Here is a 22,191-nt window from a genome sequence, read left to right as displayed (position 1 = left end):
ATCATCTTTTGATTTATGTGTAATTAATGTTGCTTACATCTAGTAATCATCCATGGACTATAATTAGTGTTAATAAAAGGACAGTTTATCGTGTCACACAGTTGGAAATATTCAATTATGTCCATGTCATTATGGACTAAACAGAAGTGATACAAAACTCGAACAGAACGAGTTTCAGATGTTAAACAGATTAGGAAACACTGACCAGTTAGAGCGAAATGATGCACAGTGACAAAAAGACGGTGAAGGCAAAACTGGGACCTCAAAGAGACAAAAACAAAACAATGACTTTAATTACAGCATAATTTACATCAGACTCAAAACCATCAGTTGAAAGACGCAGAGGCGAAGAAGGGACACAGAAAGACACATTGATGCTCCACAATGTGGGCGGAGTGCGAAACAACTTACCAGATAACCAAATGTCTACAAGAATGAGTAAAATGGCCAAAACACATAAAAATAAACATGCAAACATTAAAAGAGCCATAATTGAAGCAAAATAACCAAACACAATGCTACCGGGACCTTGTCATTTCTTACTCCGCCCCTGTACGCAGGTATTTCTTCTCCTTTTTTTTTCTTTTCATATGAAGAACGGTGCATTTTTTCCTTTATTTCTATCCGAGCTGAGCGCGCTGTGAGCGGCGGGAAGGTGCGGGAAGGTGCGGGTCTCCTGGAGCTCCGCAAGCCTGACGGAGGTCTTCATGAATGGGCCGTGACGGCCGCGCTGCCGTCGCCGGAGTCTGCGCAGTGAGGCCCGGGCTCAGCTGGGTGCAGCTCCACCGGAGAAGGAAGCGGAGTTTCCGGCTGTTCGCAGCGGAGGGAGAGGATTGCTGACGCCGCGAAACCCCGAGAAAAACGCCGCCGGCTCGGGGGTGGCTCCCAGTTTCATAGCATCGGCAGTGCTCGTTCATCACACCGGGGGCTCTGGGGGCTGGTGACTTTTTTTTTCTTTTTTAATTTATTTATTGACGAGTCTGGGGGGAGTCGTGAACATCAGACCGAGCAAAAGAAGCGGCACAAGGCGGGGGGCGAGCCACCAGCTACCGGTATGGCCAGGGACTACGATTACCTCTTCAAGCTGCTCATCATCGGGGACAGCGGTAAGTCGAGGCCGGGGATGCGGGACGGGAAGTAGGCCGTGTCGTGTTTTTCGCAGTGGCAGAAGCCGAAGCGCTGCGTTAACCTGGCTATATCTCACCACGGTGTCTTTAAAAATGCATTTCTATTAGATTTGAGCCAGGAATTAAATGGAGAAATGTCCACATCGGGGGTATTCTGGTGTCAGTGACAGGGCGGGGGTTGTGCGTCCGGGCTGGGCATGTCAGCCGCTGAGGCCGGATACCGCCTCCAGACCTTCACGGTTTGCCCTTTTAGTAAAAGAAAATCTAATCTTGTTTTACTCCGGTCAGCTGCGGAATTTACTTAAGTTCCACACGACAAACCACACGATAAATAGTCAGATTTGTGCCTGCATTTGTTAAATTCTGCCTTGTTTGTATCCCCTGTTAGCTGCTGGCTAGCTACAAGCTAGGCTAACTCAGACTTTGAGACTTGTTTGAAGATCTCGTCGCTTTTTTTTTTCCTCCTCTGGGGAAACAAAAGAGTGGAGGAAATGTGCAAAACGTCATGTGTCTGTCTACATAAGATGCATGTTTAATTTGGTTAAGAGGAAAGCAGTGCTCAGGTTTTACAACACAAGATAGCATGAGGGAAAGCAGGTGACCAGGTCAGTAGGTGTGTGAGGAGTGTGTGTGAACTTCTGACTTTGACTGGAGATCACAGCTGGAGTGTGATACACAGAACACATTCTAGACTGCATGGTCACAACCAGTCCGAGAAGTTTGTCGTTTTCACACACATCAGGCCTAGATCATCCTTGATTGCAATAAAACAGAAGTAGAGTAGATTTGTATGAACTGGAGGATTTGAGAAGTGTTTATGCACAAGTCATGAAAGATAGTGTGTTAAAAACAAAAACAGGTTATCAGTGCTTTACAGGAAATGTTAACTTGACACTTGGAGAGGTGATAGTGGTGCTAGGTGTTATGAACACATTCTACTTGATATTGTGTTGATTAAACAGCCAGAAGTGTGGTGACCTCAGCTTTCAGTGGAAATGAAACTGGCAACTTGTTGTTTTAGTCATCCTTAATAGTATGTTGCCGAATTAAGTTAGCAGTTGTGTTGGAGGAGGAGTTGTGTTGGAGGTTCTTGTTGCAGTGTCACTCCTGCAGACTGTGGGTCCAAGTTAGAAATGTGTGCACAGGTAACTTGGAATGGAAGAAACTGATCCCTGACAGTGTGTAGAAAAATGGATTACTGTCAGAACCTGTGTTGGTTCATGGTTTTTAACTGGAAGATTCAAGGAGACGATGCAGCCTTAGTGTCAAGAAGTGCGTTATGTCTCATATTTTGTTTTATCACAGTCTGCTAACTGAAGCTGGGGCTTTGAGTGGAGATAATGCAGCCGAAGTGTTCAGGGCAGATTACTTGGGTTGCTCAAAATGTGTGTGAACTTCAGGAATTAATATGAATGACTCCACCTCCATGAGGGTTGGAACATACATGTTATCATGTTATGTGGCAGAAGTTGGTCGTTGTGTGGGTGAATTTGTGTAGAATTAATCCAGTTGAAATGTTTCCGGGGGACATCCAGGATGTTGTACAGCTGATAATGTGATTGGTTGTTGCTTTGGAAGTGTGTGTGTTCAGGCTGAACCCAGCAAAGTATTTTTGTGGACAAGTCATGTCTGATATTGTGTTGAAAAACACCTGAAGAGGTTAGTGCCATTAGATCTCAATGCCTGCTAACTTGAGTGAGGGTAATGTTTCCAAAGCTCTCACTCCCAGCTGTGCTTGGGACTGTAGCTGTGTTGGAGACGTCTGTGTACTTGTGGCTTTGAGCGGAGATCACGCATTGTTTGTTTTAGGCATCAGTCATCGCTGATGCTGTGCGTCGATCCTGAGTTGAGTTGACTTGTGACGGTGTGGTGGATGGAAACTGCTGCCGAGTTGAGGGATGTCTCTAACACAGAGGTCGCTATGTGGGGTGGAAATGAGTGTGTGACTGTTAAAGAAGTGTTTCAGACTCCAGACCAGTGAAGAGGGTATTTGCACCAGAAAGCAGAGATACTGCCCCTAATGCGTTTTAGATTTAGGTCATATACGATACTGCACAGTGAAGGTGTGTGTGGGTGGTGTAATCAGGCTGCTGGAGGAGGCGGCATGCTGCTGTAAAACCTGTGCAGAGGTTAGTTGTGTCAGAGTGCACAAAGTTGAAGTTTTAGGTGGAAATGGCACCCAGCCAGTGTTGTGATCACAGATAAGAGGTGACAGGTGAGGATGAGAGTCGTTCCATCGTTTGCTGTTATTTTTGGAAGCTGTCTCACCATTGTCCGTGTTGTCACACCGTAATGTGTGAAGTATAATTACATAAAAGTAAACGTGCTTTTCGCCCATCTTGGCACTTTAGCGAAGTGGCACAGACTACATGCTACCCTGTTCCCATGTTGTAGATAAAAGTAGTGAAAGACCACACTGGTTTTGTGGGAGCACATCTCTTCTGCTTCCCACAACAGCGTTTTAAAACTTCACCCTCGATGGGAACTGCTGGCTGAACGCGATACAGTCTCGGCTACCAGCAGGCAGCTGCATGCCAATCATCCAACACTGTGCAAGAATTAAACATTTAGCGCATCCTGAGTATGACCTTCTGACCTTGACAGGACTCGGAGTTTACAGGTGGTTGCAGTGAGGGCCTGTTTACACGGCAATGATTTTTTTAACACTAATATTTGTATTTGCATATTTGTGACACTCGTGGTGGTTTCTATTTTTTGGTCACTGCCAGAAGCAGTAAACCATGCCAGTCACAGTGTGACTCTGCACGATCCTATCGATGTGGCTTTGTGTGAAAAGAGCCGTTTTATCGGCGTGTGCATACGAGGGCAGCGCTTCACGACATCTGCTGCGCAAATATGAATCAACTAAGTTTTTTAGCTGCAGGTTTTCTTCTGCAGCTCGATGTAGGGGAAATTCTGCATCGTTGACTCGAAGCAGGTCTAATTATAGTGAAGCTGGACAAACAGAGTGGTTAGCAGCTACTGATGTGTCACTCAGTTTCCAGGATGACAGACACATTACACCACTCACGTTGCCATAATGAAGTACTCACACTTGTGGCACAATTGACACCATTTAATCTACTTGTGTCATTTTACTGGGTATGCCCAGTTTATGTTTATGTTGTAGGTAAACTGTAAATTCCAGCTTTGCTTGTATTTGTTACAGAACAAATGAGAATCCTGTAATTTTTATTCACTTTGAGAAATGTGCTCTTGATGCAGCTCTTGATCTTTCGATCTGTCTTGTAGCCATTTCCATGCCTTTGACTTTTATGTGTTTTTACTCAGTTAAGCACACTTAAGCAGTGTGAAAGTAGCTTCAGTTCTTATCAAACCTCGGATTAGATTAATTAAGTTTAAGTGACGCCTTTCATGAAGAAGCCACCAGTTGAAGCACATCATAGACCTCCACATGTGATCAGGGCTGCTCCCTTCTTTCTGAGGGCGTAAGCTGTGTCTTTTTAATGCTGCCGGGTGTCTTTGTGAACTGGGATGTTTGTGTTCATTGACGAATCCTCCCGATCCTGGCACTGCCCCATCATCTGCTCTGCCCACAGCAGAGGACAACAAGGCAGCACAGCGAAGGCTTGACGGGCCCCGACACACACAGGAGCCAGTGTCCGCTCAGCTGCAGCGTGGAGCCGCCGCTGGCTGGCTGCTCTGCTGCTCTGCTGCACGGACATCGCCCTGGGAAAGATGCACTGACCTCCCGGCCCTCCTCAGCTGCATGTGGAGGAGATGCACAGCTTGGGGATCAATCTGCACACACACACATACACACTGACTTTTTATGACTTAGCCGGACTGGGTTAGCCTCTGGCCTGTCACAGCAGCACACGTCTGCACATTCGGAGCGGTCTGAGCCGCGCTGTGTAACATGCAATTGTGTGACTTTACTGCTTCTCCTCTGCTGCATGAAGCCACACATGCTCCACCCTGCCAAGGCTGACATGAATGGCTTTATTGCTGAGCGTCTGAATGATTTGAGTGTGCACGGCTTGAGGCCGACACTCTCTTTCTCGCTCTCTCTCGCTCACTCGCTTTTGAAGCTCTGGTTATTGTTTGTTGGAACAAAACTGTGGCGATCACAGGAACCTGAGAGCTTTTTATGTCGGGGACCAATCAAACATGAGATGACAATCGCACAATAGGTGTCCCGACTCCGAGGCCTGCGGGTGGAGTCCCCACCCCGGGCGGTGCAGCTCGGTCACCTTCCAGCCTCCAGTCGTTACCTGATAACTGACCTGCAGCAGACACAGAGCTCACCTCGTGTTCTCCCTCGTCTCTACTTCCTGTCCTCTCTTTTCACTGTTGTCTCTTCTGAAAACCTGGAATTTTTGCATAAATATTTTTAGAAACCTGCTATATTTGTTCTGTCTCTTCTCTTCCTCCATGGCGTTTTTTTCTCGTACTTTCTCCATCAAAATTTTCATTTTTACCTTCTGAAAGTTATTTATAGTCCATAACTCGCTGTTCTCATTGAACGTATGTAGCAGCACCCTGAACAAACTCTCGCAGGGTGTAACCCCGCTTACCTTAAATCCTTCGCCCTGGACTCTGTGCGACAGTTGTGACTTTGTGTGTCCTCAAACACACAATCTTTAGGTACACAAGGATCAGTGGCTGCAGGCTGACGTCGCCTCTCTCGGGTCGTCACAGGAATGAGAAACGCCGTGGCATTTTTGAAAAGTCAAATGAGTCTGTTCAGGATGGTCTGATTGTGTTTCTGCACTCCAAACCTTCACCCTCTGCTTGTGTTTCTTCTTCTTCAGGAGTGGGCAAGAGCAGTCTCCTCCTGCGATTTGCAGACAACACGTTTTCAGGTGCGTGTCCGTCACTCGGCTCGGCCTTCATCCTAATGTTTTGTGTGTTAACTGCTGCCGCTAACAGCCGTGCTTTCGTCCCGCGCCCCTCCTCGCAGGTAGCTATATCACCACGATCGGCGTGGACTTCAAGATCCGAACGGTGGAGATCAACGGGGAGAAGGTGAAGCTTCAGATCTGGGATACGGCGGGGCAGGAGCGCTTTCGCACCATCACCTCCACGTGAGTAGACGCACAGATGTCCTCCTTCCCCGTCGGGGTTTTCACCTGAAACCGTTTCAGTTTCAGCACTATCTGAAACGCGGCTGGGCTCTCTGCGGTCGTCAGATTAGGGATTATTTGAGGAAGCCGTCTGCGGGCGACTCCAGCGACGCTGGTGCCCTTTTCTGAAACGGGGTGGAATTCCCCACAGATCCTAATTACAGATGTGAGAGGGAGGCTCCTGGTCCCGAACTGCAGCGCCGCTGGATGCCCTGCCGCTGCTCGCAGTCTGTGTCACCCCGAGTTCACTCTGAAACACAACTTTCACCGCCGTCGTGAGAAACGATGGGACTTAAATTGTTGTTTTTCCCCTCATTAGATCACTTACATTCATCTCTGAATGCTGCCGCTGCCCAGAAGACAGAAGAAAACAGATAAAGGGACATTATGGGATAAGATTAATTTAAGTGATTACCCAAAATGGATATTTAAGTAACGCCGGAGTTATCCTTTAAGTCCCAGATTCAGCCTTGGAGGATTTTCTCACGCTGGCTTAATGAAGCCATAATATTGTTGTTTCATGTTGGGCTTCCCCCCTCGTAGAAACAGACGTCCACCGTGTGCCGAGGGAGGTTTAGTTACTGGGTGATGGAGCTGTTGAGTCCAGCCTCGTCTGAGTCACACCAGCAGGAATCGAACCGCTGCCCTCTGAATGGGAGAAGTCCCGACGTGAGCGAGGTTGACTCAGCGGCTCGCGGCGCGGCGTTAATGAGCAGGACCGTGGCGTCGGGTGGGAGGAGGCGGCAGCAGTTTGCTTCCAGGTGACGATGGTTGCACTGAGAAATGGCAGCGTGGAGAGCCCTGACGTGAGAGAGTGTGTGTGTGTGTGTGTGACCTCCAGCTCAGACTGCAGCTGTCTTACACTCTTCCCCGTCGTTTGACTTTGACTGAGGCAGACAGCGGCTGCACTCCCAGTTATTAGAACGCCGCCGCCCGCGCTCCGGTGGAGACTTTAGCGGCGTTACCGTCCCGTGCATGATTCATCTGGTGCTTCACAGCCGCAGCCACACACTGCGCGAACACGTCCGGCTCAGTCGGGCGATGCCAGCAAGTCCAGATAACGCCGTTTAATGCGATCTGAAACGAGAAACTGAATAAAAGAGCTATTCTTAGACCACATAAAGGACAGTGGGGGGAATGTTACGCAGCGGCAGAGCGTCGGTCTGACAGCCGCCCGGCCGTGCCGCCGCCCGTCCTCTTCACTGGAGGGTTTTCACGCCGTAGGTCTCGTGCTTTGCACGAAGCGTGCATGTGTCGCTGCACACGCCGCTCTGGAGGCCGCCATTGTTGTTGTTGTCCCCGTAGCAGAAGGTGCTCGTGCACGTTAACGTGCTCGCTTCACCCGGCTTCTGTCTGTCAGACAGTAAGCATGGGTTCGGCTTCACTGCAACATCTGCAGATGTTCTAGGAGTTAATCTGAGCGGGGGAACCACGGACAGCGGGCTAGAACCTGCTGGATTAACGTCCTCCCTCTGCGGTGGGGCAGCGTTTCACTGCACCATGGAGGGGACACCGGTTTGGGCCCCACAGGCCTGCTGTCTCTCTGTCTGTTGGACTGTTGCAGCTTCTTTATTCGTGTGCACTGAGCAGATAAACACACACACACACACACACACACCCGCCCCCCCCTCCCATTGGACACTGGTGGGACGTGCTCAGACAGGACTGTATAGAGACACACACACACACACACACACACACACACACACACACACACACACACACACACACACGCACACACTCAGGGGAAGCCAAACAAAAGGTTCTTTGTTTTTATTTGGCACAGCGCAGCTACAGTGGGGATGCTCCCTCTCCAGAGCCGGCCCTCTGGGGTCCGGGATGTCTGGACTCTCCCGGCCTGGACTCTCCCGGCCTGGACTCTCCCGGCCTGGACTCTCCCGTTCTGGACTCTCCCGTTCTGGACTCTCCCGTTCTGGACTCTCCCGTTCTGGACTCTCCCGTTCTGGACTCTCCCGTTCTGGACTCTCCCGTTCTGGGCTCTCCCGTTCTGGGCTGTCCCGTTCTGGGCTGTCCCGTTCTGGACTGTCCCGTTCTGGACTGTCCCGTTCTGGACTGTCCCGTTCTGGACTGTCCCGTTCTGGACTGTCCCGTTCTGGACTCTCCCGTTCTGGACTCTCCTGGTCCGGCTGCCATTTGAAGCCTCCTTAGTGTTTTTCTGCTCTCGGACCAACAGTGGTTCCTTGTTTCCTTCCGAGCTGATTACCTTTCCAATATTCCTATTTTCTTGATTTGTCTGCTCGTGTTTACTGTTTATTCTCAGCAGCAGTTTAAATGTTCACTCTTATTTTGCTTTTTGCTCTTTATTGAAACACTTTCCACTGATTCCTGAATTGATTTTGCTATTCTTCCATCCCATTTATTGATTACTGCTGGTTTATGTCAAGTTTTCATAACTTTTGATCAGTTTGGCACAAAGTGCCATGAAGGATAGTTCCCATGGTGGATTTTGTTTTATTCTGCGTCTGCAGGACTGCTTTCTGACGTGATCGTCTGTCTCTTCCTCTCGGTTCTTCCAGATACTACAGGGGAACGCACGGGGTCATAGTGGTTTACGACGTCACGAGTGCCGAGTCCTTCGTCAACGTCAAACGGTGGTTACATGAAATCAACCAGAACTGTGACGACGTGTGCCGAATATTAGGTGAGTGCGCCGGCGTCTCATTGGAGTGTCTAAAAAAAGACATCGCCGTCACGCCGGTTTGTCCCTTTAAAAATAGACTGCTCGCCCCCTGTGCTCGCGGCCAGCCGGCGGACTCGTTGCTCACCTTGCGAAGCACCTGACGCGGCCTCGTTCTATTTTCATCCTCAGTGGGAAACAAGAACGACGACCCCAACTCCAAGGTGGTGGAGACGACCGACGCGCAGAAGTTCGCGGAGCAGATGGGAATCAGCCTGTTCGAGACGAGCGCCAAAGAGAACATCAACGTGGAAGAGGTAACTCCTCGTTTCCCTGGCAGAATGCAGGCAGCGGCGTGAAGCATCCGTCAGGAAGGATTGAATTAAAAGTGTTTACAGTTTGGGCTCCGAGCACCGCTGTCCTGGAAGTAGGCTTTTGTGTTTTCACTTGAAATTCTTGCTGCCAGTTCAAGTTCTGCCCTGTATAATTAGTTTAAAGCGATGAGGAGGCTAATAAACCCCCCCTTCAGCTCGGTAATTCGGTGTTTTGCTGCGCTGCTTCATCAACCTGCTGAGAACAAACCCTCCATTTGAATGGAAACATCTCAGACATGCAGGACGGCCGCGGAGCGGGAAGCCGGACGGACCGCTGTGTGAGGCAGATCCATGTGATCCCAGCATCCTCTGCTCCGTTTTTCTGGAATGAGAGACTGAACGTAGAGCTTTGTGTGCTGGACGGGGCTGAAACGTCAACATGTTTTGGAGGAAGTTCACAGAACGGCTCAAATAATCGCAGGAACATGCAGTTAATCACAATTTAACACTCAGCAGAACTGATGTTTCCACTGTAAGCTCATATTGAGAGCATCACATGTGCTGTAATGGCGCCACCTGCAGTTAAAGGACTGAACATACAGTTGGAGAGGAAGCAACACATCACAGAAGGTGTTTATCTTGTGTTTATAACAGTGTAATAACCGCTCCGCTGTAGGAGGCTCGGCAGTATTCCTGATGTGATCAGATGTGGAGAGGTGTGTTTGGCGCCGCCGGGTCTCACCGCCGTTTGCCTCCCCGCAGATGTTCAACTGCATCACGGAGCTGGTGCTACGAGCCAAGAAGGAGGTGCTGGCCAAGCAGCAGCAGCAGCAACAGAACGACGTGGTCAAGCTCACCCGCAACAGCAAACGGAAGAAGAAGTGCTGCTAGCAACCTGGAAGCCATGCACCGCGGGCCGACACACACACACACACACACACACACACACACACACACACACACACACACACACACACACACACACACACACACACACACACACACACAATGGGACTCAGAGCTTCTAAATTAAAGATTTAATGAATATACAGCGAAAGATTTAAAAAGAAATGAGTAAACGGGAAACGTGTCCCCTTTGGACGGAGTAATCGTGAAGACTTTCAAATCAAGTGTACAGATTTTATCTGACGTCAGATCAAGTTTTATTTGGAATTCCTCCGTCAGGCTGAGGCCCCCCCCCCCCCTAGTTTTATTCTATTTTTGGATTGTTTCTTTTTTTTTTTTCCATCGTCTGATTCCCGAGCAGAGGTCAGAGGTCAGAGGTCACGGACAGTCATTCAGCATTTCGGACGTCTGATCACGAACTGAGAGGTTTGGTTTGGTTTTGAAGCGATGGATCCTTGTAGAAACGAACCGTGGACCTGGCCGCTCGCCGCCTGCCCGCCGGGCGGAGCCCCCGCCTCTCACTGCAGTCTTACTGTGCTTTCAGCTTTTAAACCCATTTTTTCTTTTTTTTAAAACGACGATACTGCCAACGAGAAAACATCAGGACCTGACGGGAGCGCCGCCGGCCTCCAGCAGAGTGAATCCTCCACCCGCCGCCGCCGCCACGCCCCCTCCCTCCTCTCAGCATGTTCTCAAGTCATAACGGACATTTAGGATCCAGACTCGACTAATTAAAGTCTTACATTGTTTTTGTTTTTTTTTTTAGTTTCTTTTTGCTTTTCTCGTCTCGCTTGTTCAAGTGAGAACGGACAGTTGAGAGTGACGGAGGAGGAAGAGGAGGAGGAGGGGGGGTGAACTGCCGCATGGATCCTCTCTCGCTCTCTAGATATGCACCGCCGGGGTTTTGTCACAGAGGCCAAAGCTTCACATAAAGTCCGTTTCCTCCTTTTTTTTTCGTTTGGGAGAGCAGCAGAGGGAAGGTCGTCGTCCTCCCTCCTCGGGACTCTGGTTCGAGATCCTCACGATGCGTCGAGAGCAACGCCAGAGAAAACAAAAGAGAAGAAGAAGAAATGCTCCCAGATCTCACACTTCATGATTTCTCTTCATTATGTGTATGTATATATAACTATATTTGTGTGTTTATATTCAGTTTAGAAGAGACACACTCGATGAGCACGCCAGACTGCGCATGTGTGAAACATGTGTCCGTGTGCTCTGGTCCGAACGCCCGTCAGCTGTGGTTCGCTGTACACTGGAGAAAAAGATGTACTATTCATTTTTCCCTACATGAATTTAATCAGTAATAAACGTTTTAAAGGAATAAATATTTGACACAGAACGACTGACCTGGTTTTGTCGCTGATTCGACGCTCGGCTTGATTTGATCTTGAAAGGCTGTGTTGTGGTCGTCGTCTTCTATTTTCTGTGAATAAAGACGTGTGGAGGGCGTGTGCGCTGGTCTCAGTGGGAACTGGAAGTTACCGTTTCCCAGTTCGAAGGGTTCCAATGACAGGATGGACACAGACGGCGGTCAGATCTGTTTTTCCTTTGGGACAAGTCATGAATATATTTCTTCAAATGAGATTTATATGAAAATATATAAATTAAGAAAAAAAGATTTGGAACATGAAGTTCATATCTGTCTGGGTGATCCTCCACTGCTCTGTTCAGGTCGGCTGTGACGGCGGGGTTTCAAGTTTGACAGAAGGTCTCACTGTATTTTCTTTTTATACGACTGATGTTTTCTGCTCAGGTGAGAATTTTGGATGAAATCATGTGAATTCAATAAACGATCAATACATTTACTAAGTTCATGTTGTTTGAGAGTTATGGTGGGAAAAGTTAAAATTTAAAATCAGAGTAAAGCAAGTCTGGCTGACGTAGAAGGCTAGAAATGAATGTGTGTGTGTGTGTGTGTGTGTGTGTGTGTTGGGATGTTTCCCACAGAAAGACTCGCACACAGCTTTTACAAAGGCTTTCAATAGGAAAATGGATCGGTACAGTCTACAGTGTCGCTCAACAACGCCCACAGTCAAACAGAGAAACAGAAACACGTTACAGAGTCGTGTTTCCAACAGAATATCATCACTTCCAGTCTGGCCTATCAGCAGCAGCAGCTGGTGTTCGACCAGGAAAGATGGCCGCCAGCAGAAAGCGGTCGCATCGCGCCGCTTCAGACGGCGTTCCGATCAGGAGCCGTTCGGCGCGTTGATCTGGTTAATGTTGATTTCAGACGTCTGAATGCCACAAACCAGCAGCTGTTTGTTTCCAACACATCAGGACTGAAATGTTTGACCGTCGGAAACATTCCGATGGGCCCGTTTCGGCCCCCGGGCCTCATGTTTGACACCACCAATTGAAGAAGACTTGTCAGACTGACGGCTGCTTTGTCTTGACACCAGCTGTGCCGCTTCGCCAGAACTCAACGGAGAAGAAACAAAAACATGGAGGGAAAAATAAACTGCTCGTCTGTCAGAACACACGGGAAAAGAAACAGAATCTACAGAACATCAGACGCACAGAAACAGGTTTTCATTCACAGAGCACTGATCCTTTTTCTCCTTATAAATATATCGATTTCATCCAAACCTATTTACCTGTTTTTGTTTTTTTTTTTGTAAATATAAAAATCATTCTTTGGGTTGATCCTTCCAACAACCAGCTGAGATGACATGAAGACATCTGCATAGGTTCTCACACACACACACACACACACACACACACACACGGCCTGGAATGGAAGCCCGGCAGCAGAGTGTGTCAGCGATGAGGATGGAGGTAGACTCTTGATCTGGTTTAAAGTTTGAGACTGAAGCAGCAGCCGCTCAGTCCGCCGGATGTAAACCTCAGGGGGGGTTTGGTCGACGAGGAGGATGAAGATGGCGTGAAGACGACGTGAAGTTTATAAAAATAAGACGACGACCTGGACGGACGGAGCGGAGAGGCTGCAGAGGCCGGCTCGGCACCGGAGGAAGGTTCCGGAACAAAGTGCTGGTTTTCATACATTCACACTTCCTTAAAGTGTCTCGCTGAGAGGTGAATCTCTACCGGGGGGGGGGGCGTCTGAGGCTGCTGTTGCATAAAAAGAAGAATCCTCAATTCTGAGAGTAAGTTTAACTTTTAGGGTTCAAATATTTTAAAGAAACAAGTTTATTCCCTTATAAAAGAATGTCTTTAATGTTATTTATGAAAATTAATTCAAAATAAAACTAATTTCATCATGATTTAACATAAGAAACAATATAAATATTTGTCTTTTCAGTGTCTCTTTAAAGTGGAACAAACTGATCTTAAAACCAACCAAAAGCCGTTTTTCATCATTTTAAAGAAAAAGAACAAAATTATTCTGTTTGACTTGTTAATGATAAGTGTTTGGAAAACTATTATTTTATATTTCAAATTGTATCATAAATGCTTTTCTACTGTATGAAAAAATAAAGGAAAATACTTTCTTTTAATCCTCGGTGGTTTTGATGGAATAAAAAAATAATATAATGCTGATTTTAAATTGTTTATAGGTTAAATGTAATTTATTTCCCTTATTCTAACTCAACATATTAACTTTAAATACAATATAAAGTATTTAGTGAAAAAATGTTATTATTCGTTTCATTAAATGATTATTTTAAAATAAAAATATGTAAAAATATATATTGTTTTTATGATTTTAGGAGCTCTGTTAGTGTTTGTATTGCACTAGATTCAGTGGGACACAGCCTTCATTACACAGACAGTCATATCGCTTTTTTGTTTTCTTTTTTTGCATAAAGTCACAAAGTGCAGCTCTGCAATTCTTCCCAACAAACTTTCTGAGTTCAAAATGTAAAGAAAGTAAAATATCTCCTTTAAAGTGAAAAAATAGCTGAGCGGAGTTCATCTCTTCTCGTCTTCCTCGTGTAAAAATAATGATTTTAGTGCAGCTTTGAGGTGTGTGCAGCTTCCAGAATAAAGCGTGTGTGTGTGTGCGTGTGTGTTGGTTCCTCCGGACCGCGGCGTCTGCAGCCTCGCCGCTCCGCCCTCCTGCTCCGCCCTCCTGCTGCGGGTGTGGGCGTGGCTCCGCCCCCTGGCCTGGCAGTGGGAGCGCCGCGGCGTCTGTAGGCACTACAGGGAGACCCTGCTGGGATCCGGGGGGGTCCCGCTCCCGCACCTCGCCGTCCCCCGGCCCCACGGCTCGGCCGGGAGAGAAAGTGCAAAATGCCCCCCCTCCCCCACATCTCGTCACACACACACTCACACTCACACACACTCACACACCCTCCAGTATGTGCCACTGCCGGTCTTCGGCGGTGCTGCCGCTGTGACTCCTCGCCTCGGCTCAGTTCTTTTTGAAGAAAGAGAAAAGTCTCCTGTCCCGCTCCGAGATGCGCTGCGCTCTCCTGGAGGACTGAGCGCCGCCGCCGCCGGCCCGCGACCCCGACAGGGAGGTCGTGGCCGAGCGCCACTCGTCCTGGTGCTTGTCCATCAGCTGCTGGTCGATCACTCTGTGCATGTCGTCCTGGAGAAACAGAGAGGAGACTGAGAAGCAGGTCGTGATGCTTCTGACACCGATATTCAACGATAATAAATCCATTATGGCCGATCGTCGATATCGTATCTAAGTTTTTGTATCCTGAAAACCATGTGAACACATTCCTCTACCTAGAGCAACCCCGACGCACACATTACGGCAACGAGACGGAAATAAATAACGGCGGTTAATACTGGAACAGTTTCCCTTATCGGACTGGTAAAAACATGGCCGATAACAGATGATGCTGATATCAGTGCCCTTATATCGTTCATCCCTACATGCGTCTCATGATTACTGAGGCCTCTGCAGTTTTCAGTCAGCAGCATCACAAATCAGAAAACCTCTCTTTCGGCTGAGACTCTAGAATCAGTCATCGTAGCTTCTATCAGTCTGTTGGAAATCAGCACATTTCATCTCTAACTAATATTCATTTAAAACCTGCTCGCTTTGTAGATATTTAGATGATAAAATGTTTTAATTACAACGAAAAGTGCTTCTGATCAGGTCTTGTTTGTTTCTTTCTCCACTATTCAGGCTGAATAGTTGCTGAATTACTGCTGTCGTTTCCCACAGCCACCACTAGAGGGCTCCCGCAGGCTGACTGACAGCTAAACTTTCTGGATTTGTAGAGAAATAAGACTGAATCACAACAACAGCAGCCTGAGGAAGAACATCTGGAGAGGGAACGACAGAGGAGTGGGTGGAGGAGGAAGAGGAGGAGGAGGAGGAGGAGGAGGAGGAGGAAGAGTAGGAGGGTGGATGGATCTCAGTACTGCTGAATGATTCCACACAGACAAAGCTGACATGAGCATTTTTCTCCGAGTCGGTTAAGGATGGCGTGGAATGACTCGGCATGGCATGGGGTTGGGTCGGTGGGGTGGGGGGGGGACGTGGGCTCACCTCTAAGGCAGGAGGGGGGGTACCACGGGGGGGAAAGGTGGTACGGAAGCTGAGAAAGGCCACTAGATGAGAAACCACAAGAGCCAAACAGTAAAGAGCCCTGAGGAGGCAAACTGTGGCGGGGGAGGAAAGAGACAGGAAAGAGCTGCTGGTTACAGGTGAGGGAGGGGGGCGGGGTCTCACACACACACACACACACACACACACACACACACACACACACACACACACACACACACACACACACACACACAATGTTCACTCCTCTTCGTCACTAACAACCATCTGACTTCTACTTTCAGCGGTTAATCTGATGATTTAGTCCTGGGGTGTCAAACACATTTCAGTTCAGGGGTCAAAGTTCATCCTGAGGGTTCCAGAGTGGTAAAATGGAAAAATAATAATATTGAAATTCAAACTTTACAGTTTTTCTTTCTTATGGTGCAGAGTATACAATATGGAAATGTTTCTATTTTCTATTTTCATCAAAACCAAATGATTGCTACTGAATATTATTACAATATCAACAGAAACGATAACTTTATTAGTATATACTGTGGTTTCATACTTTTACTGTTTGTAGACACTTTTATTTATGTTTTAAGTGCCTGAAGACTTCCTATCTCAGCCATTTGCATTGAAATAAATGCTTTTTTTTTTTTTTTTTGTTAACTTTCAAAATTTCCTTGGTGGTTCGACAAGATTGGAGTCTATTGCAGGCCAGTTTTGGCCCACAGACCTTATGCTGGACACCCCTGGTTTAGTGTGTGTGTAAGTAGCTTTCAGTTAAAATGACAAACACAAGTTAGAGGAAGGAGAAGGATTAGAGACACAACATGGGAGCAGTTTGTCGTTTTAGCCTTATGCAGCTGTAAATGAAGAGAATGATGGAAACCTAACATCTTATCCCAGACATAAAGGAAGCAAACTAAGAGAAGGAAGATGCTTTAAAGAGACCGTGACCACAACAAGATCCCAAGAGCCAAAAGTCACCAAAAATGTCAACAGTGTTAAAAAATATTTAACAAAAACCAAGTTTGAATCATAAAAATGTGCAAAATGACCAAAATAAAACAGCAAAATTATAGAATCGGATCAGCGATGCAAAAACAAAGAGGTTTGGACTGAAAAATGACTTAATAAGTCCACGCATAGAGCATAGATGCACAATAATAATTTACTGGGTGTCTTTCTAACCCTGGACCTGGACCTCAGACATCCTGCGTGTTTTAAAATCCCTGATGCACCTGAACGCATCACGAGGACGAGGAGCCACAGTCACCTCACACTGTATCAAACCACACACATCTGAACCCCCCAGGGAGGCCCGGGAGCCCGGCCGCCGCCCGGCGCCGACCCACCTGCCAAGCCTCCAGCTGCTGCGACAGGTTGAGCTTCTGCTGGATGGCGTCCAGCAGCTGGCTGTTCAGGGACATGATGTCTATTTTACATTTGGCCAGCTCCATTTCCACCGCTTTCTTCCTGCAGGGCACACAGAGAGACACCCAGTGTTAAGCAGCAATCAGCTCGCTCTCTTCTTCCTCCATCCTCCGTCTGCCATCAATCATCTGGACTGCAAATTCAACACTGTTCAACACCTTTCTGCTTCCACTATAGATACAGTTAACTGGATCACTTCAGGTTCACTTTTTTCATTTTGAGAAACCTTAAAAAGAAAGAACGAAAGAAAAAGAACAAATCTCTGATGTTTCTATCAGCGTTGGTTGAGTTGGGTTCCTACTTGGCGATGGCGTCGTCTCTGTCTCTGATGGCGCTCTGGAGCTGCTCGCTGGGTTCTCGCACTTCGGACATCGTCCTGATTCTCTCGTTCTCCTCCCGCAGCGAACACATTTCCACCGAGAGCAGCGCCATCTGCGGGAGAACACGGGAGAACACGGGAGAACACGGGAGAACACGTTACTTTGTGTCAGTGAGAGGGATGTTTAACGTGTGTTTGTTGGGTTCTGAACATCCTGACAGGATCGGAATGACGATTACAGCTGAGCGTTCTGGGTTTGAACCCTAATATAGATGAACTAAACAACTGTTGGTGTGTGAGTGTTACATAAGAACGCCATCATCGAGCCTGAAATGAGGGTTCTGTTTGTGTTACTGGTTCCATTTTCCATGGAAACATCAGCTGGAGAGCCGTGAGCTGCGAGCACAACATGAAATCATTAGCACAGGGCTGATAAAGTTCAACAAATCAGAGAATCGCAGCAAGAGCGTGTGGGGGAAACGAATACATTAAAAAATATGACGACATTTAAATGCCCCACTAAAACAAAACCTTCACCATTATCTCTCACTGAAATGAGAATCCTGCGGATAGAAGGTGAGCCGCTTTAAAAACGTGTAAAACACATGTAGCCCTGGCTAAATACATTTAGTCTTGTACAAAAATGTATGTATGCATGTATTTTGTGGAGAATGGTATGACAGTATATCATAAAACTTTGAAAAAGACATATTTACTGTTGAATAAGTTATGTTAACCTCTGAAAAAAATTAAAATAATAATAATACATAAATTACTAGTTAATTGTCTGTGCCTGAGCCGTCAACTCACTTGAGCGTGGACAGTCAAGCTTATTTCAGCGTTCATGTGAACTTTAAATCTTTCTACTTTCATTGGATGATCTGTGGCTGACAGCCAATCAAAACCCTTCTTCCGGTTTGAGGGGCGGGGCTTCCAATGTGGTTTACCGGTTAGTTTGTTCCCAGCTACCTGGAGTTTTAACGAGTTTTCCTGTGGTGAAAGTTTGGGAAACTTGCTCCGCCGGAGGTAAAAACATGCGTTTTATGGTTCTCTGCTCTCTTACATTCGTGAAATGTGAGAACTCGCTGTTTGCTAGCTACTGTTACCTGTTAGCTTAGCACGTTCTCATGTCATTTCACTCTGCCCGGTTAGCATTGTGATTAGCAACTTCTACTGCTAATGAAAGCCTGCATCAGGAAACAGCCTGCGGGAGTTACAAGACTTAAATATGTGATTCAGGAGGGATGAGAGAGGAGGACCAGGCAGCCCTGGACCGTCTGAAGACAGACTGGAGCTGCTGGACCAGGAGCTGATCCCACCTGCAGGGAGGACCACCGCAGTGAGTACAGAAACTTATTTTTTATATTCTGCTGGGTTAACCAGTGAAGTGGCCGTCTTTTTTTATCCTCCACGATCACAAGCACTGATTTGGGCCCACAATGGGGGGTTATTTAGTTTGTCCTGAGTTTAAATGTCGACCCTGTGTGGATGAGCAGTGAGGCTGGCCTCCTGTGCTCCTGGTTGAGTTTAAAGTTGAGAACTGATTCAGAAGGTTATATGTCGAATTGAAGGACCAACCAAATATTGCACCTCACAGTGAATTGTGTCGTTTATTATTATTATTGTTTCTTCTGCCCACTTTGTTGTCATAAACTCTTGGAGCTACCTGATTCTTTTACAGTGGCGAGTGACCACAGGAAATGTGTTTATTCCCATTACAAATTAACAGAAAGATACTAAATTTTTATGCTCTTCTTAATGGAGACCTTAACGGAGGCACCAGCAGTCACATTAAATTTATAGTGAGTCGTAATCACAGGTTAACTTTGAAGAACCTCTGCAGGAAGTGGAAGGAAGTCAATGTACATTTTCTGGAAGGAACAGAAACCTCATTGCTTATTGTTTTCCTCTCTGCATGGACGTCACACTACTGGACAGTAGGGAACAGAACAACACTGTGACCTGAATGAAGCTGTGTGTTTCTAACAGGTCAGTAGATGGTGGGATAACTGCTGCTAAAGGAGCTGGGGTGTCTCACCCTGGTCCTGAAGGGTTCGGTTATAGTCCTCCGGTGTTTTTATATCTCGTGCTTCAGCACAGCAGAATCCAATGACTGAATGTGACATTATGAAGCTCTGCAGGAAGTCTGATGAGATTAAACTTTTCATAACTCAGTGTTGGAGATACTGAGGCTAATATTGCTGAGACTGTTGTCTCTCCAGGACCGCAATTTAATCTCCCTCAGGATGGCTCTGTGTGTGTGTGTGTGTGTGTGTGTGTGTGTCTGTCTGTGTGTGGCTTGTTTTGAGTAAATTGTGCAGGGTGTCATTTTCAACCCAGAGGAGAGAAGGAGCCGTCCTGCAGCTTCAGACTGTCCTATATTACAGAAAAAATATGTCCAGCTCACACTGACACACTAATGAGACCCGGAATCTGCTTCTCTGGGCCGTCCAGCAGTTATTCTTAGACATGAGCACAGTTTAATTAAAACAACATGCTCAGTTTGGATTTTTTTTTTTTTTTTTGAGAAGCCAGAGTAAAGCTGTTGGACCCAGCTTGTGTGTGTGTGTATGTGTGTGTGTGTGTGTGTGTGTGTGTGTGTGTGTGTTCTCGTATTTCTATCCTTGTTGGGGCCAAATGTCCCCACAAGGATAGCAAAACGTGGAACGACGTGCCTTGTGGGGACCTTTTTCTGGTCCTAATAAGGACAAACAGTGTTTTCTTGACCATGTTGTTGTTACTGAAAAAAGTAAAAGTGCAAAAACATTTCTTTAGGGTTAGGCTTTGTTGTGGTGTGGGTTAGGGTTAGGGTAAGGGTCAGGGTTAGGGGCTAGACATGAATGGGAGTCAATGGAAGGTCCCCACAAGGATAGAAATACGTGTGTGTGTGTGTGTGTGTGTGTCCAAGTGGGACTGCGTTACCGAAGCTGGTACCTGGTTGTGCAGCTGAAGCAGCTCGTCTTGGTGGCTGCGGGTTTTGTCCTGCTCGGATTCGTACAGCTCTCTGACCTCCCTCAGATCCTCTCCCAGCTTCCTCACCTGCTCCTCCAGAGCCTCCTCGTCACTGCGCCGCGAGCCCTGTCAACACACACACACACACACACACACACACACACACACACACACACACACACACACTCATCTTGATCAGTCTAAGCCAAACCTCCCTGAACAAGGTGCTTCTTGTAGGTTTGAAACCCTGACAGCTGCTCTCTGTCCTGTTTTCCTGAATGAATCCAGTCCAAACTTGACAGAGCCGGTGTGAATCTTTCACACTGCAGATACTAGGATTCAGTGTCTAAAATAAAATCCCTCTATCGAAACACCTGCCGGTGTCCTTTGAGGTTCTCTGTCAGAAAACAAGTTTCAAGTAGAAATTCTGCTCAGTGCCAGACTTCCTGAAACATTAGAAGACACAATGTTTCAGGTGAAAACGAATCATTTTTGCATTGTTTCAAGAAAAGTCTGTTTCCATGGTAACGACAGAAACAGAAACTCCGACAGACTGAGATGAGTTGGTTCTTTAATGATACGAAGATTTCTTTTAACACAGCATGGATTTCTCTGGTTGGAGTCTGGAATCGGGAGCTTTTCTGTGTGGAGTTTACATGTTTTCCCTGTGTGCATGAGTTTTACAAATTGCTCATTCTAAAACTACAAAAGATTTGACACTGATTGTAAGTGTCCGTTTGGCTGCTTTCGTTTGACGTGAGTGGCTGCAGCAACGCTCGCCGCAGACTTGGCGAGTCGTTACAACCTGTATTTTTCAGCAGGTTGTTCACGCTCACTTCAACGCGCCACCAGGAGGAGAAAACACATGGCAATATTAACACAACGGGATATTTCCTGGGTGGATTTTCAGGAGTGATGAGTGACGAATGGTGATGGAGAGCGAGTTCTACTGGAGAAAAAAAATAAAGTAGTCATGGCGTCATGGATCCGTCTGTGCAGCGCGCTGCTCCTTACCGTGGACTCGTTGCCGTCCAGCAGGTTCTGCGTGAGCCTCCGCAGCTCCAGCAGGCCGGTGTGGAGGCTCCCGGTAGGCACATCCTTGGCTGAAGACGTCTCCGAGGACTCGTCCATGGAAGAGTCTGTGGACAGCGCCGAGTCCGTCACGTCGTTCCCTCGCAGGTGCGAGCAGAGCGAGCGCACCTCGCAGTACGCCTCCCACAGCTGAAGACGCAGCTGAAATGGCCCGGTCGGGCAGAGTGTCGGTAAAGTGGGCGGAGCCGAGCCTCCCAACGCAACTAAAAAAGCAGCATGTGGTACCTGCTCCCGCTCCTGCTCCTGCTCCTCCTGCTCCATGCTCTGCTCGATCTCACACAGCAGGCTGGACGGGTGGGGGGTGAGGGTCTGCAGGCTGTGCTCCTCCGTCAGCTCCTCCAGCCGGGCGCTCAGCTGCCGGTGGGACAGCTGCACCTCCTGCAGCTCCAGCTGGCTCTGCCGCAGCTGGACCGCAAACACATCATCAGTGTTTCTGTTAAACCCGGATCTGTGCTGCTCGCGCGGCGCGTACCTGGATGTCCTTCTCGTGGCACTGCTTCTCCAGCACCAGCGTCCTCTCGCGGAGGTCGTCCACCGTGTTCTGCAGCAGCTCGTTCTCCTCCAGCATGGTGTGCACCCGCCGCTCCAGCTCCATCTTCCTCTCCGACAGCATCTTAATCTGACGGGTGGAACAGCGCCGGTCACATAAAGGCAGGACCAACGTCGGGGCGGTCGGATGGACGACGAGCGGCTGGATGGAAGGTTGGCGTTCGTGGTTTCGCTGACTCTGAGGCGAGCTGGGCTCTTACACAAGATTAAACGGTACTCCCACTGGCCTGAAGAATGCGAGTTGCCTAGCACGGGCGTAGGCGTTACCTGCCACCCTCGGCTTCAGGAATGTTTTGGTGATACTTGAAGATCGACACCGTGCTCGATATCAGCTCCCTCCTCACAGTGCCGCTGCGC

At 47.7% G+C, this 22,191-nt stretch overlaps 2 protein-coding genes across 5 annotated transcripts in view; one reads left to right on the top strand and one right to left on the bottom strand.

The window, feature by feature from the left end:
* Positions 1-739: 739 nt before the first annotated feature.
* On the top strand, positions 740-17,023 carry rab35b (RAB35, member RAS oncogene family b). 2 transcript variants are annotated; one of them, XM_030104867.1, is made up of 7 exons: positions 740-1,106; positions 5,903-5,953; positions 6,052-6,175; positions 8,752-8,876; positions 9,045-9,169; positions 9,929-10,088; positions 17,012-17,023. In XM_030104867.1, exons 1-6 carry the CDS (start codon positions 1,055-1,057, stop codon positions 10,055-10,057), a joined length of 606 nt encoding a protein of 201 aa, XP_029960727.1. In that variant the 5' UTR covers positions 740-1,054; the 3' UTR covers positions 10,058-10,088; positions 17,012-17,023. The 2 variants fall into 2 exon arrangements, with proteins under 2 accessions (XP_029960727.1, XP_029960726.1); XM_030104866.1 differs by lacking the exon at positions 17,012-17,023 and having other exon boundaries at positions 741-1,106; positions 9,929-11,411.
* bicdl1 (BICD family like cargo adaptor 1) overlaps positions 14,366-22,191 on the bottom strand; it is a 20,134-nt gene continuing 12,308 nt past the window's right edge. For 2 of the 3 annotated variants that reach the window (XM_030104864.1, XM_030104865.1), the window contains 7 exons: positions 21,758-21,904; positions 21,511-21,690; positions 21,208-21,426; positions 20,176-20,319; positions 17,224-17,354; positions 16,844-16,964; positions 14,366-14,567 (listed from right to left, as the gene is read on the bottom strand). In XM_030104864.1, coding sequence (XP_029960724.1) covers positions 14,388-14,567; positions 16,844-16,964; positions 17,224-17,354; positions 20,176-20,319; positions 21,208-21,426; positions 21,511-21,690; positions 21,758-21,904 — 1,122 coding nt within the window. In that variant the 3' untranslated portion in view covers positions 14,366-14,387. Of the gene's footprint in view, positions 14,568-15,482; positions 15,596-16,843; positions 16,965-17,223; positions 17,355-20,175; positions 20,320-21,207; positions 21,427-21,510; positions 21,691-21,757; positions 21,905-22,191 lie in introns of all 3 variants that reach the window. The other variant, XR_003932559.1, reaches the window with a different exon arrangement.

This window comes from Salarias fasciatus, chromosome 12, assembly GCF_902148845.1.
Source record: "Salarias fasciatus chromosome 12, fSalaFa1.1, whole genome shotgun sequence".
NCBI classification, from domain to species: domain Eukaryota; kingdom Metazoa; phylum Chordata; class Actinopteri; order Blenniiformes; family Blenniidae; genus Salarias; species Salarias fasciatus.
This window is presented reverse-complemented; position numbering and strand designations above follow the sequence as displayed.

Excerpts from the sequence above, each read along its gene's own strand:
- rab35b (XM_030104867.1), top strand. The coding sequence starts at position 1,055 with ATGGCCAGGGACTACGATTACCTCTTCAAGCTGCTCATCATCGGGGAC. Across the intron at positions 1,107-5,902 it reads GCTCATCATCGGGGACAGCG|GAGTGGGCAAGAGCAGTCTC; the intron begins GTAAGTCGAGGC and ends CTTCTTCTTCAG. Across the intron at positions 6,176-8,751 it reads TTTCGCACCATCACCTCCAC|ATACTACAGGGGAACGCACG; the intron begins GTGAGTAGACGC and ends CGGTTCTTCCAG.